Source organism: Parambassis ranga, chromosome 12 (genome assembly GCF_900634625.1).
Source record: "Parambassis ranga chromosome 12, fParRan2.1, whole genome shotgun sequence".
Lineage (NCBI taxonomy): Eukaryota > Metazoa > Chordata > Actinopteri > Ambassidae > Parambassis > Parambassis ranga.
This window is the reverse complement of record NC_041032.1, coordinates 5,258,341-5,272,234: the sequence shown is the minus strand read 5'-3', so window position 1 is coordinate 5,272,234 and position 13,894 is coordinate 5,258,341. Positions and strand designations below refer to the sequence as shown.

General features: G+C 40.1%; 3 protein-coding genes across 4 annotated transcripts; 2 read left to right on the top strand and 1 right to left on the bottom strand.

The window, feature by feature from the left end:
- Positions 1–366: 366 nt before the first annotated feature.
- Positions 367–6,334, top strand: prkab1a (protein kinase, AMP-activated, beta 1 non-catalytic subunit, a). Its single transcript, XM_028417985.1, has 8 exons — positions 367–461; positions 2,081–2,284; positions 2,459–2,628; positions 2,728–2,821; positions 3,171–3,285; positions 3,451–3,584; positions 3,709–3,777; positions 4,783–6,334. The coding sequence occupies exons 2-8, from the start codon at positions 2,135–2,137 to the stop codon at positions 4,858–4,860; spliced, it is 810 nt and encodes a 269-aa protein (XP_028273786.1). The 5' UTR covers positions 367–461; positions 2,081–2,134; the 3' UTR covers positions 4,861–6,334.
- A 789-nt stretch (positions 6,335–7,123) lies between these two features.
- LOC114443710 (phospholipase A2, minor isoenzyme-like) lies at positions 7,124–8,101 on the top strand. The gene is made up of 4 exons (XM_028417986.1): positions 7,124–7,264; positions 7,353–7,500; positions 7,583–7,716; positions 7,806–8,101. The coding sequence occupies exons 1-4, from the start codon at positions 7,216–7,218 to the stop codon at positions 7,928–7,930; spliced, it is 456 nt and encodes a 151-aa protein (XP_028273787.1). The 5' UTR covers positions 7,124–7,215; the 3' UTR covers positions 7,931–8,101.
- Positions 8,102–9,966: 1,865 nt separating this feature from the next.
- ppp1r3c2a (protein phosphatase 1 regulatory subunit 3C2, duplicate a) lies at positions 9,967–11,439 on the bottom strand. 2 transcript variants are annotated; one of them, XM_028418179.1, is made up of 3 exons: positions 11,317–11,439; positions 11,174–11,227; positions 9,967–11,065 (listed from the first exon to the last, which is right to left on the bottom strand). In XM_028418179.1, exons 2-3 carry the CDS (start codon positions 11,185–11,187, stop codon positions 10,114–10,116), a joined length of 966 nt encoding a protein of 321 aa, XP_028273980.1. In that variant the 5' UTR covers positions 11,188–11,227; positions 11,317–11,439; the 3' UTR covers positions 9,967–10,113. The 2 variants fall into 2 exon arrangements, with proteins under 2 accessions (XP_028273980.1, XP_028273981.1); XM_028418180.1 differs by having other exon boundaries at positions 11,321–11,419.
- Between the last annotated feature and the right edge of the window lie 2,455 nt (positions 11,440–13,894).

Here is a 13,894-nt window from a genome sequence, read left to right as displayed (position 1 = left end):
GATTTGATTCGACTGAATTATCTGTCAAACTAATCTAACTAAATTAATAAATACAATAGCACAAAGAAACACTGCTGTGTGGCGCTGCTGTGAGAGACTCATTCATTGGCTTACTCTACATAATACTCAGACTGTACTTGGCTCACGCTTCCATCTAGTGTTGAAAGCATAAAATTACACCTCTCAATTCAGAGAGCCTACCATAGAATTTTATCAGAAAACATCAGAAAACTCTAAAAGGGTATGTTTAACAAGGACACGCACATAAAAACATCTATTTGCTTGTGAATTATGGTAATAATACGCAATGTTTTCATGAGGTATTTTATTTCCGCATAATCTTCTACGCACGCGCAAGAGGGGGGCGGGTTTGATAAGCATCACCAATGTTTTGTTTGTCCTGCTGTTTAAATGGAGTGGATGAGTGTACACCGGTAGCTACGACTTCAATCGTTCCTCAGGTAAAACCTAAATATATGTCTGCATTCAGAGTCTCTGCTCTCATTCTCACAGTGGTGTTGCATACGCGGAGCAGCCAGCAGCGCTGTAGGTATAGGGACGTATACAGGACGTCCAGCTGGCTGCTTAACACAGCGATGCTAGCTGCTGTGTAGCGTTAGCTTCAGTGAACCATGCAACGTTATCTCAGGTTTCAGTTCGGGTGGGAAGTACAGTACACCTAGTGCAGTCACTAGAAGCGAACTGAGCCGTTACTTTACAGAATTACACAACGGAGCGCACTCACGCAAGGTTTTAAGGTAACTTAATGCAGCATTAGCATTGCTAACTACATCGAATTTCTAACTGTAAACATAATTGTGAGACGAAGTCATGAACAGTGGCAGTGCCCTCATGTCAGTTAAGTACAGCACACACTTGCACCGTATTACATCTCCTTCATAGTGCATTACGGTAAATATTATCGTAACATCATGACTACTACTGTCTATGAAAAGATCACTGCATTATAATCCAACGTCAACAGTAGAAATCCACAGGAATGCACTCAGACTTACAGTGAATGAATTATTTCATTTTATAATCCGACACTGACAAAAATACGTTTGAGCCATTGAACATCGACCTCCACATAAATGCATTGTGCAAATACATATAGAATACAAGTACTTGTGTGCAAGTACAGTGTGCAATTTTGAAAAGCTAACCTTGTGCAAAGTCAGTTACAACAATCTACGTATATATATATATATATATATATATATATATATATATATATATATATATATATATATATATATATATTTGTAAGCCCTCTGGGTCATCATAGAGTATAAATCTTCATCAAAATAAGATTTCCAGTGTCACCGCAGGCAGATTGAGTGGAACTGAGTGGAATGTATTTGGCACTGAGAAACATAATAGGTAAGCCATTTTTCTAAATGCTACTCCTGCTTCTATTGGATCAAGGTCATGTTGTGGCGGCCTACTTGTAAAAATAGCAGTGCAGATTGGCAAAACTTGAAAGACTTTATTCATAATATGCAGGAATTATATATAAGATAAGAGGAGCTAAAGAGTAAAGTCAATATTTGTCCAGTGTGAACGGTTTCCTGTGTCAAAAAGAAGCTTATGGTCCCTGCATGTATATTTGCTTTACCCTTATGTAAAAAAAACCAAACTATTATACAATGTTCAATAATGATGTATAAAATATCAGCACAAGTGAAAATGTAATCACTCAAACACACTTGTGCTTTGTACAGATAAGCTCTCATGCTTAAAGAAATGTTATGTTAGGATCATGTTGAACAAAAGATAACACTCGAAAAAAAGAAGAAATTCTCCCCACTGCTGTTGAGTTCCTAGCTGCAGGGATTCTTGTATGATCGTACAGTTAATAAACAATATCATACTACTTGTACCCTTGAGTGATACATATGATATGTTGTTAAAAATTGTGTTGATGAAGTTATCTTAAAGTATTTCATGTCTAAGCTCTAGGACCTAAAATGTCTCTTTTAAAACATTATGTTTAGTTGTCAGCAGCAGTTATTCATGATAATAACCTTGTCCAAAATTTGCCTGAACTTATGCAGTCTTTTCTGAATTTTCTACTCAGCTGGCTCAACTCCGCTTACAGTGACCTTCTAACAGACACCTCGAAAACAGAGCCATGGGGAATACAAGCAGTGAGAGGGCTGCAATGGGCCATGGGGAAAAGGCTCAGCGGAGAGACAGCCGAGGTACTAAAGAGGGCGAGAGGCCCAAAATCCTGATGGATAGCCCAGAGGATGCAGATATTTTTCACGGGGAAGACATGAAGGTAAGTAATGCTGCTCTCTCTGTGATACAGTATCTATTACAAACATTCATGCTGTGGTGCATTCCTTGCACTAGCATGGACTGTTAGGCTTTGCCTGTTTTGAAAATTGTTTCTTCAAACCCCTATTCTTAAGATAATGTAAATATCTTATCATGGGTCTGCTGGGTATTCCAGGCTCCTTTAGAGAAAGAGGAGTTCCTTGCATGGCAGCAAGACCTGGAAGCAGACGACAAAGCACCAACTTTAGATCGGCCGACAGTCTTTCGCTGGACTGGAGATGGAAAGGAAGTCTACCTGTCTGGATCCTTCAACAACTGGGCCAACAAGATACCACTCATTAGAAGGTGAGATTATCACATTTACCAGGAAAATGCTAGTCTGGTGAGCAGATACATATTTTTTTACTTATTCACCTGCATGCTATGTTTTCTCTTGTTTCACAGTCAGAACACCTTTGTGGCAATTGTTGATCTACCTGAAGGGGAGCATCAATACAAGTTTTATGTGGACGGCCAGTGGACACATGATCCAGCTGAGGTCAGCTGTTACTTGTCATACTGGTCCAACAAGTCCTTTGATCACCCACTGTATACCGCCCTTCTCACACTGTGTATACTCTCCCTGGAAAAATCCCATGACATTTCCTTGAATTGTTATCACCAGCATCTGAAAATAAATGTGCTGCAGCCCTGTTACAACTCAGAGATATGAAAAAACAAAAGCATATTTTGACTGCATGACCCATAAATAATAAGTGAGAATGAGCTGTAGGGTTCCTTCTATCACCACCTACATTTTAAGTTGAAGTTCTCTTATGATAGAAATTACAGTGTGTTGTGTATGGCTTGTCAATGACGTGTATTTATTGAACTGCTTTTCCAAACAGCCTGTTGTAACCAGCCAGCTTGGCACAGTCAACAATATCATCCAGGTGAAGAAAACTGACTTTGAGGTGTTTGATGCTCTGATGGTGGACTCACAGAAATGTTCTGACATGTCAGGTAAGTGCTGGCAGCCACTGGTAGTAAGAAGTTAAGTAAAATAGTTGAAACTTGTCTAAATGTTTTTTAATATATATTGAATTCTTCCGTTATGTAAACAAATACGGGAGTCTGCTAAATCTTCCTCTTTTTTTTGTCATACTCTTCTGCCCTTTCTTCCATTAGACCTCTCCAGCTCTCCTCCTGGACCTTATCATCAGGATGCTTATGTTCCTAAACAGGATGAGAAGTTTAAGTCTCCACCCATACTTCCTCCTCACCTCCTGCAGGTCATCCTCAACAAAGACACTGGAATATCTGTAAGTAGCTGTGATGCAGTTAAGTTCATGAATGTCATTTTCTATGTGGGTTTTTTTCAAACATATACAATAATCTGAAATAATCTGGTGTAACATGCTTTTGTTTTGTTTTTTTATAATCCAGTGTGACCCTGCACTTCTCCCCGAACCCAACCATGTCATGCTGAACCACCTCTACGCTCTTTCAATTAAGGTAAGGCTTAGTGCACAATAAAGGGACACCAAAATCAGATGTGTTCTGATATTTTTAAGCACCATGTGGCTGCTGACGTGTGGGAATGGACCAGCTTGGTTGGCATTTTTTTTAATACAAAGTGTGAGCCTCTGCTGCTGTTATCGAGCCAGCACATACTTAGCCGGCACACCAGATCTTATCTGAGGAATGCCAACAACGATAACAAGATGTTAAGAGGACAGATGAAAAGACTGAAGGACAGATAAACGTCCTTTCAACATTGTAACAGGAAAAGCAAAGTAAACATAAATGTCAAGATATCACGTCGGATTCAGACTAAATGCAGAAAAAAAACAAGAAAAAATAGAACACACTTGTGGCTTGTTTGTTGGCTCCCATCTAATTTACACAGTGTTTTCCATTTCAGTGACATCTGGTCAGATAGGCATTTATTTGCTTTCTGATAATTTCTGGTTTAGTGTGTGCCACTCACACACACACAAGAGTAGATGTTAGTATATTTATTTCCATGTATATATTAAAAAAAAAACAAAAACATTTTTCTAAAACTTTCAGACTAAAAAATATCACAGATCTCTCTCTACATCTGATGTATGCTATTAAATAAACACCAGATGATGATAACAATCTACCACAGCAGACTAAAACAAGCCTAACAAACACATTTTGTAGACAGAACAATAGAAGTAACAAAAATGTGTCGTGTGCTTTAAAATAAAATTTCAGTCGTTTTTTTTAATGCTCTGTAGTGTAACGTAAACCAGAGCCCACAAGTATGGATATGTTGCTATGCAACAGCAGGGAGTTCTTGACCAAGAATGACCCAGATGTGGTCCCATACTGATCACATGCATTCTTGGGCATATGCAACATTTTTCTTTAACTGCAGGGCTTAACATTAAAATCATGTTGATTCTGCCTTAATACCTTACAAATAATTTGTAAATTATTTTCTAATTCTCTATATTCTTTCTTCCTCTGTGTTGTCTTTCTCTGTCACAGGATGGAGTGATGGTGCTCAGTGCAACACATCGCTACAAGAAGAAGTATGTGACCACCTTACTATATAAGCCCATCTGAGTGGAGGGTTATCTCTTCAGAGCTACCCCAGTGTGTAAACTGTACACCGAGTGTACAAAATAATAAGCTCCATTTATTTTGTCAATAACAAGGAGAGAGACCTGCTGAAGCCGGCCTTGTATCATTCCCAGGTTTCACATGGTAAAATCCATCTTGACTTGAATTTCTCAACGAGGTGGTGTTAACGAAATTAAGAATATTGAAGTTGAACATGGGCTCAATAATAAAATTAGACACACACATGTACAAAAACAATCTAAGAATGCCCATATAAATCTGCTAGAAGCGGTAAGTTCAGTGATGATCATGGCCTAAGCTCATCTTTACCCAAACTTCAAAAAGGTCAACAGACACCTGCATGAATCAGTAATTATATAACTTCTACACTCTTTGTATATCCAGGTAATGTACATTGTTTTGGATGGTAAACGTCACTCCTCTCCTACATAATCTGCCTTTTTTGACTGCCCCTGTAGTTTTTTTTACCAACACAACCTTTCCTTAGTAGGACACAAAGACAATAATGTAGGGGTAGTACGCCAACGTGTTTGTAATAACAACAGGCACAATGTCAGGCAGCGAAATGATTAGGAATGCTGGGAAAATGTGACTGACAGTTGTTTGATAAATGCTGTCTTTTTCATAGTTGACAACAGTGGTTCACTCAGAATGTAAATGTTGAGGTCAAAGAAGGAAAGAAAATGCACTGCAGTAGCGTTCCACTGTCCTTCTTTTGCTGTTTAAGTTTATTCAGATAAGATTTATTTAGTGGTGATCTCACACTACGTAGATATCTTCTATGAAGTATTAAGTTATGTATCTTTTCCTATTCCGTAGTTGTGTTGTCACAGATTGTCTTATGAAATAAGTTGCAGTGTTGTGGTGGCCATAACCATTCCAGTGAAGTGTCTTAGCACCTAACTTATTTTCTAATGTAGGATATGTATTTTCACAGCACAGAACAATGTATTTGAAGAATAATACAGGCACATACTCTCACATATATTTTTCCTTCTTTTTATACTGTGTGAATGCATCCAACAAATATAGGAGCACTTGTTATGCCATAGAATACTTCAGGTCTTCATTTCAATGGTCATTAAGGGCATATAAAGGATTCATAATTATGATAACTAAAAATGGATTATGTTAGCTTAACATGAGCCCTTCATGTCCACATGAAATCCCTGTGCTATTTGATAGTGTGGTGTTACTGAGGATTCCTGTTATAATGAATTAAGTTCTTTTGTGCACTTTACGGTCTGTGTAGATTTCATTTAAGGAATGTGTTTTAAATGTACGACTTGAACCAACATCAGCGTGTCATCGCCAAACAGTTGTATAATGTAGGTTTGATTGCCACATGTTATTATTTTTATTCTGCAGAGTATAGGATAAGGTTTCATTTGTTTCAGAATAGTGATGACTTATTGATGTTAAGACATTTAAATAAAATGCAGTATCATTAAAATGTTCTTGAGTCTTTGAACCATACTTTTCCTATATATACATATATATACACACACACATCAATAAAACTACCAAAATGAATCTGTAGTGGACCTAAAGTGATTCCATCATTGTCTTACAAATAACTGGTGTCTAGAGCACTGGCCGATCTTGATTAGTGCATTTTCTCCTTTATATATGTCATATATATACCTTCGCATAACACATTAATAGATTCATGATAATGCAAAGCTTAAAAATGCCTGAGTGAGGTTTCCCAGCCCTCTCTGACCCATGGTCTGACCTTCAGGCCATGGCCTTGGCAGGAGCTTTCAAATGCTAATGTGGCTTTGAGCGTTGATTAATTTGCATGAGCGGAGCCCACGCAGATTGCACTGAGGACAGAACATTATTATTCAGAGAATGCATACTGTACATACTGTACATTGATCGAGGCTTCTCTGTCCTCAGTATATGGACATGTGACTCATTGTATCACATGTAATTCCTAACTGCTACATTCAAAGACAATGTGTATTAACGTACTGTATAATATAGCCCTGTGTGTTTTCCCAGTACTAAGTAGCAATCAAAGGCTACTCATATCATAAACACACACGTTTGACCAGACAGCACTTCATAATAAATTTGTAAAGTGAATGGCTTTTCATTGGTTTGTCTAGACAGAAGAAATATGGCACTGAGTTCAGACGAGGTCACACAGTGTGTGAGAATAATCCCCTTTTTTTGCATATGCTGGTTTGTCTTTGGATCTCCTTTCCAAGTCCATGTGACCCTGTGCAGTGTGAACAGCTGACAGATTGGTCTCATACTTGATGCTGCATATAAAAGAAGCTCGATCTTTGACTGAGGGAAACTTTGTGAAGAATCGACTGGTTCACATTAATGAATTCTCTCCAGACTCTGTTTCTCTTGGCTGTAGGCCTCTCTGTAGGTGAGTACAACTTAACAGCATCTCTACACACACATATAGCCTTGAACAGAATCCAAAATCATCATTTTCTCTTGATCTACTATCTTAGCCCAGTCTATGGACTACAGGGCCCTCAGCCAGTTCAGGAAGATGATCCTGTGTGTAATCCCTGGTAGCTGGCCTGTCCTTGAATATGCCGACTATGGCTGCTACTGTGGAAAGGGAGGCTCTGGCACACCTGTGGATGATGTTGATAGGTTGTGATTCATAACTGCTTCATATACAAAAAAAAAGAATACAAAAAGAGAAGGTTGTTTTAAATGACTTCTTAACTCATAGGTGCTGCCAAGTGCATGATCTGTGTTACCACGATTCTATGCAGCACCCTGAGTGCTGGCCCATCATAGACAACCCTTACACTGAGTACTATGCCTATAGCTGCGATAAGGAAAACAGGAAGGTCACCTGTGGCAGTGAGTAGACTGAGCAATCAATAGTCATGCGACTTGCTCCTTTGTTAATCACAGTGTGCAGTCAGTGCTCTCTGCTTCCTCATCCCCAGGCAATAACAATGAATGCGAGATGTTCATCTGCGAGTGCGACAGGAAGGCTGCCGAGTGTTTTGGCAGATCAACTTGGAACCCTGACCACAATCACCTGCCCAGCGACCGGTGTAAAGACCAGTAAAGACCTACGACTGTTTATGTTCACATCCGTCTCTTAGTTATCTTGTCAGAGATTTTAGTATCAATACACTCATATTCATATGCTCATTCATTGCAGTCAATAAAGATTCCACTATTACCTCCACTCTGTGTTGTTGGGTTAACAATAAATAATAAATGACCCTGTCCTGTATATTATCTTCACATTCTGTTTATTGATGGCCAATCGGAAAATATGTCACCAGCAGAGGGCACTATTTCTTGTTTTTCTGTTGTATTTTATGTGAATGGAGAGTTTTGCACCGTTTTATTGCATAAATCGCATATTGATGATTATCCTCAGAGCTTAATAATGCTGCTATTGAACTTAGCTTGTGAGCAAGTGTTAAATAAATAGTAGCATTTTTATTCCCCTTCAAAAACACATTGATAAATGCAAATCTGCAGAAAAGCTTTCTATAACACATAATATGACTTGAAGCTACTTTTAACCAACTAAACATAGACTAATATTATTCCTCCCAATTCCTCCTCTACAACATTTTTTTTCCACAACTCTTTGGATTTCACTGATTAAATAGTGTGAACAGATCATTACCAGCCACTGCCAGTGGTAATGACAAGATCTGCTCAGGGAGCTGCCAAAAGATCACAAAGGGGGCGTGCAGCTTTGTGTGCTCTAGGGTTGTTAGGTTTGCCAATATCAATACAATTTGTTACCTCTTTACTCATAAATATAAGTACAAGCATAAACAAAATGAAGGAAAATCAAACCTTTTCTGTATTATTGGACTGTACTTATACTTACCTATATTTAAAGTCTATGGACTGCACTTACTTTTATTGTTACAGAAAGCTTTGGCATCTAGCTGCTGCAGCCCACCGTCTTGCTTTCAGCAAGCCACCTCTGTTAGCTGCCCATAGCTCATTCGTCGTGATCACAGCTGTGACTGCAGCCCATTGGATCAGTCTTCAGGCTATTGTTCAGACAACAGAAGCGTCAGCACTCTAAGCACCCGCAGCTGGTAGCTGGCTGCTGGCCACCATCCATCTGTGCCTGCTGCTACCTAAAAGATAAAAATGAGAGAAACATGACAAATTGTAAGGACCAAAAGTGACCAGTGAAAAAGCTTCAGTCTCAAACCTGATACCCACTGTGGGTGTGTGGTAATTATGTGCTGTTGTCTTGGTGGGCGTACTGCTGACCAAGAGACAGAAACAAACTAATGATGTTTGCACAGGAAGATGTTTATTATCATCTGTTTCTATTTTTTCCTGAGCAGGCGCAGCTCAGGTACCCATGATTATTGATTCAACTATGTATCAGTTTGTGTGTGTTTTTTTTCTCTTTAGCTCATCTTACACAGGATATAAAGAAACGCTGAAAACCAACACCTAACACCAGCCAAAGACTAGTGCCTAATAAATAAATGAGTGCTTTGGGCCACAAGGTGTTAATCTCTCACCTGTGACATTCAGTTAACAGTTAACCCAGCTGCAACAATTCCCAAGGGTACGCATCCAGGGATGACACCACCCTGTGAAAAAGACAAGCACAAAAAGACCGGGGTGATTAAGAAGGCGTGGGGCAAGAGAAACATGGAGACAGACAGAGACTTTCTCACTGTGCTACAGTGTCTAACGATGAGTGACTCCACCCTTGCATGTAAACACAAGCCCACGCATTATCCAAGAGTACACGGCGGCCCCAGTGCTGCCATGGTTATTTCTCTGTTTGCTATGCCAGTCATGCACAATAAAAGAAGTAACAATTCCCAACGTGTTAGTCAAGTTCTTACAGCAGCCGAGGGAGTGTCTGAAACACACTGTCCCTTTCACACCTTGCCTGAGACTTTGCCAAGGCTTCCAGTTTGTTAACTTAATCTGTCTGGTATGTGTGATGTACACACCCAGGATCTGAGGCTGAGCTAAATGCAACACTGTTTTACATGATGAGCACGCTGCAGGACATTCACTGTGTGAGAAAATAGGTTAGTAGTTTTGTTTCACAAAACATAATGCAATGCAACAACTGTAATGATGAGGCTTTAGGACGGCTCAGAGGCAAAAAAGAGTTTTTAATAACAGATTTAATCAGAATATTAACACAAAACTCACATTTCAGCAGGGTTTAGGAAGGTGCACTAAAAATGTTCTGTTCATAAACTTTCTTAAATATTTATCATGACATTGTTAAAGTTCTAACTAGCCGAACACAGCTGAACACACTCTGCTTGATAATGTCCCTGCTTGATCAGTAGAGCCTAGCGTGCTGGTAGACAGCTTTGAAGGCCACGAGGGTGGCCATTGTTTTGGAAGTGTTGGGTAGTAGCAGTTCGTTTTTCCTTTTGGTTCCATTTCAAAGCATATTCTGTAATTCTGTCCCCTGTTGTCATCCCACTTTGGCGTGGAGCCTAACGTTGGTGTGAATGATACGCAAAACTCGATTCGCTCCTTTGGATCTAGCGTCTTTGGTAAGCTCAGGTCAAAGGTGAAAACGTCCACGTCAGAACCGCCACAGCGCCGCTGCTCAAAGAACATGCAAGGAACGTCATGGTGGCTCCGCCAAGAGTCAAAGGTCACTCTTATGTGTGCAGAGCTTTCATTGCTGACCCGGGAAGCACACACTTTGCCACTCAATGAGTGCTCTGAAATGTTGCAGCTATCCAGCTGCACATGCATCTCTCGCAGACGTGCAAGGAAAGCTTTGAAGTCCAGCGTCGGCTGAGGGAAACCCAGCCGCAGCTTGTGCAGTTTGTTCAACGGCGACTGATGCCTTTCCTGCTTGAGCACAGAAGGCCTCATCATCAGGGTAGAGGCGCGTGAAGACGGCTCAGGGATGAACAGACGCACAGCGGTGAGTGCCAATCCTTTGGCATCCGCAAAGACCACACGCTTCTTGTTCACACCGCAGCTGTCCCTGCGGAAGCAGCTCCGAGGCTGTGAGGGCGCATGAGTGGAGGGCAGAGATAAGGATGGCAATGAGGAGCGCAAGGACGGATGTGGAGAGTAAAAGCTGGTCCTCGGTGGACACTTGGTTGGCTGTGTGAGAGGAGACATGGACAGCAGCTGATAAAGAGGCTGGCGTTGGCTCAGGAACATGGCCAGGTCAACTGGTATCACAGCAGGCTGGGGGTGACTGAAGGCATGGAGAACTCTGAGAGGAAAAACATGATGGGGTCACCAGAGATGTTCTCATACAAATACAAGACCAGCAGTGATATAGAGGTTATGTGTCATATAAATGGGATTAACAGCAGCTCACCTTGTGCAATTCATTGTCAGGTGTTACAATCAAAGTCTGTAAACTCAGTGTGATCTAAAGGCATAAAACACACATAATAAACATTTCAACTTCATGACAATATAGCATTCATAAAAACCAAGGTGACAGGGCAGAATACTCACATACTGTTGTGTTGATGTTGCTTGTGTTCATCAAAAACATGAGAGAGGAAATGAGAGGAGTCAGCGCTGTCTGCTCTGCTCTCTGGGAAGCTCTGAGAATGACTGCACCTTCTGAGACTGCACATTTGCATGTGGGATTAGCCAATCGAGCAAAGCTGGAGCACTCATTGTCCTGCCCCTAAAGGGTTGAATTGTTGTGCAGCAATATAGCCTCAAATGTTTCCTGTTAGGGAATTCCTCTGTTATGTATATACATGTGTGTAAATATTCAGTAAAAGGTCTAGTTTTTTTTTAGTTAATGTTTTTGTAGAAACAGGAATTATTCGCAGGAAGTACCATCCAAAGAAGCCCCCTCAGCTGATAATCAGTGTTTCTGTAACTGCTGTTTAACGCACTAAATGGTTAATGTATCACTAGTTTTGACTACATCTGTGGTGTTTATAGTTGTTATCGGAAAGGGATCACTAAGGAAAACGATGATTATGTTATATTTGGACTGAGGCTTAGAGTCTGAGGCGTTTTACCCCCTGGCCTCTGGAGAAAGTGACTCCAAAAGTGAGTCAATTCCCATAGACTTGTGTTAAAATGTCCGATTTTACAGCAGAAATAAACATATGCATAAAATGTGTTTGTAGGTAATACATTATTTAGTCTGTGAGGGTTTAGTGGTTAGTTCTAAAAATTTGTTTGTACATTTCTTTTAGTGTTTGTCATCACTTGCACTACATAAGAAGACGACAAGTCACAAAAATGATCATGTGTCATGATAATATTTCTTAAAACAAGTTCAGTGTTCAGACCAGTTCAGGAGTTCCTGCACTGGTGCCCCAGGCAGGTTCATAGCAGTGTTATGTTTTGTGAGAACAAGATGAATTCTTGGTACCTTCACCCTTCACTTCACCTAATTCTCGGTAGCAGCCATTGTTTTTAGATGTTCAGTGTGTTCTGTGAACTCCCCGTTGAGTGCCAGCTGTTGTTTCACCCTGAGGAATGTCTGTTGCATCACTCCGTTATCATAGACTTGTGTGTGCGAAACACCGGACACCTCAGCCAACATTCTGTCCTTAATTTGAAATGTGAATCTGTCTCGTGCCGTCATGGTTGAGGTGCGGCGTGTTTTTACTTGTAGTCAGAGGTAGAGGTAGATCAAGAGTCATGGAGGTGGTATCAAGGACTGGGGAAGCCAAAGGACCTTGTGGTCTAGTGAAGCAACAATTCCTTATATGTACCTTCAGCTTCAGTCACTTTCTATGACTTCAGTTCATGTGGGCCTGTGTGGCACATGATGACAAAACATCACATTAGTTAATGAAAAAGTTATGTGTGCTGTCTTTATACCAGGCCATGAATCGAAGACTTTCTATTTACAATATTTCAGAACTATATATTATCTTACTCTCTTGAAACAGTATGTGCTTCCAGTGAAAAACTGTTCCTTTTCTTTTCAACAAGCAGTTTAGTCCAGCTTCCCACAGCCCTTCACCCCCCTCCTGCACACAATATGAATGAAAGTGAAGGACCCCTGTGTGTGAGAAATAAATGCTCACAGCAAGAGGAGCCTGAGTAAATTCACGAAACGCTTACATTCTGAATTCGGTGAATGTACGGAGAATCAATTGTACACCGCTTCAACAGTCTCTGTGAACTCCATCTCCTCTTTCTGTGTTTAAATAATACATATTTGTGCTGTAGCCTCGTATCATATTAACCCATAATTCCCTCAGAGTCGTATTACTTATGCAGCATGGAAGAAATACGGACACTTATTTTTCCAATTCAGCACAAAACAATAAGGCCTCAAGTGCTTGCATTATTATTTTCACATTTTCAAAATGACTTCACATGGCTAGCATGTATTTATGATAATCAGTATGAGTGTCTATGCATTTCCACCCTTTCATCTGGCTGTTTGACTCTAACCACACATGTACTGTATATAACAAAAAAAGTAGGACATATGCTAAAATAAATGGTTTTCCCCAATCTGGTCTCCCTCCATCCCGTCACCGAGAGGAAAAAAAGTAAAAAAAAAAGCCATGATCCAAAAGTCATGATGCATACCAATGGACTGGTGTCTGCTGTATGCAGATGTTCAGTGAGCTCAGATAGAGTCATACAGCATGCCTCATTAATCTCAGTTTTTATAGCGTCTGTCTGTCTGTGTGAATTACTGGCCGTCTTGCCTGTCTGTTCATGGTTTGTCATCGCTATAGAGTCTGAAGTGAATTTAAAGAGGAAATCTGTTTTTTTATCTTTGTAAGTTAAACGAGTGCAGTACACTCTACCCCCCCCCCACCCTCTGCTCATAAAAACACCTCCTGTCACTAATTGCCACTAATGTGTCCATAATGCATTCAGAGTACATGTTAGCTGAGCTGAGCTGTTTGTTCTGATGCAGCAGGGAGCTGTGGAAGGTTCACTGTCTGGTAACACAACAAATTAGGCTCGTGTTGAAAGGCTGGGATGTAAAAATGAGTCTCTGAGTGTTTAGTTATGAATACAAAAAGATATGAGGAAAATGAACTAAACATGAAAGTTGGCAATAATCTAAACATTTCTAATATTAAAAATATATTCA

Coding starts and splice junctions, on each gene's coding strand:
- prkab1a (XM_028417985.1), top strand. CDS start 2,135: ATGGGGAATACAAGCAGTGAGAGGGCTGCAATGGGCCATGGGGAAAAG. Junction 3,286..3,450: donor GAAATGTTCTGACATGTCAG/GTAAGTGCTGGC, acceptor TTCTTCCATTAG/ACCTCTCCAGCTCTCCTCCT. Junction 3,585..3,708: donor ACAAAGACACTGGAATATCT/GTAAGTAGCTGT, acceptor TTTATAATCCAG/TGTGACCCTGCACTTCTCCC.
- LOC114443710 (XM_028417986.1), top strand. CDS start 7,216: ATGAATTCTCTCCAGACTCTGTTTCTCTTGGCTGTAGGCCTCTCTGTA. Junction 7,265..7,352: donor GGCTGTAGGCCTCTCTGTAG/GTGAGTACAACT, acceptor CTACTATCTTAG/CCCAGTCTATGGACTACAGG. Junction 7,717..7,805: donor CAGGAAGGTCACCTGTGGCA/GTGAGTAGACTG, acceptor CCTCATCCCCAG/GCAATAACAATGAATGCGAG.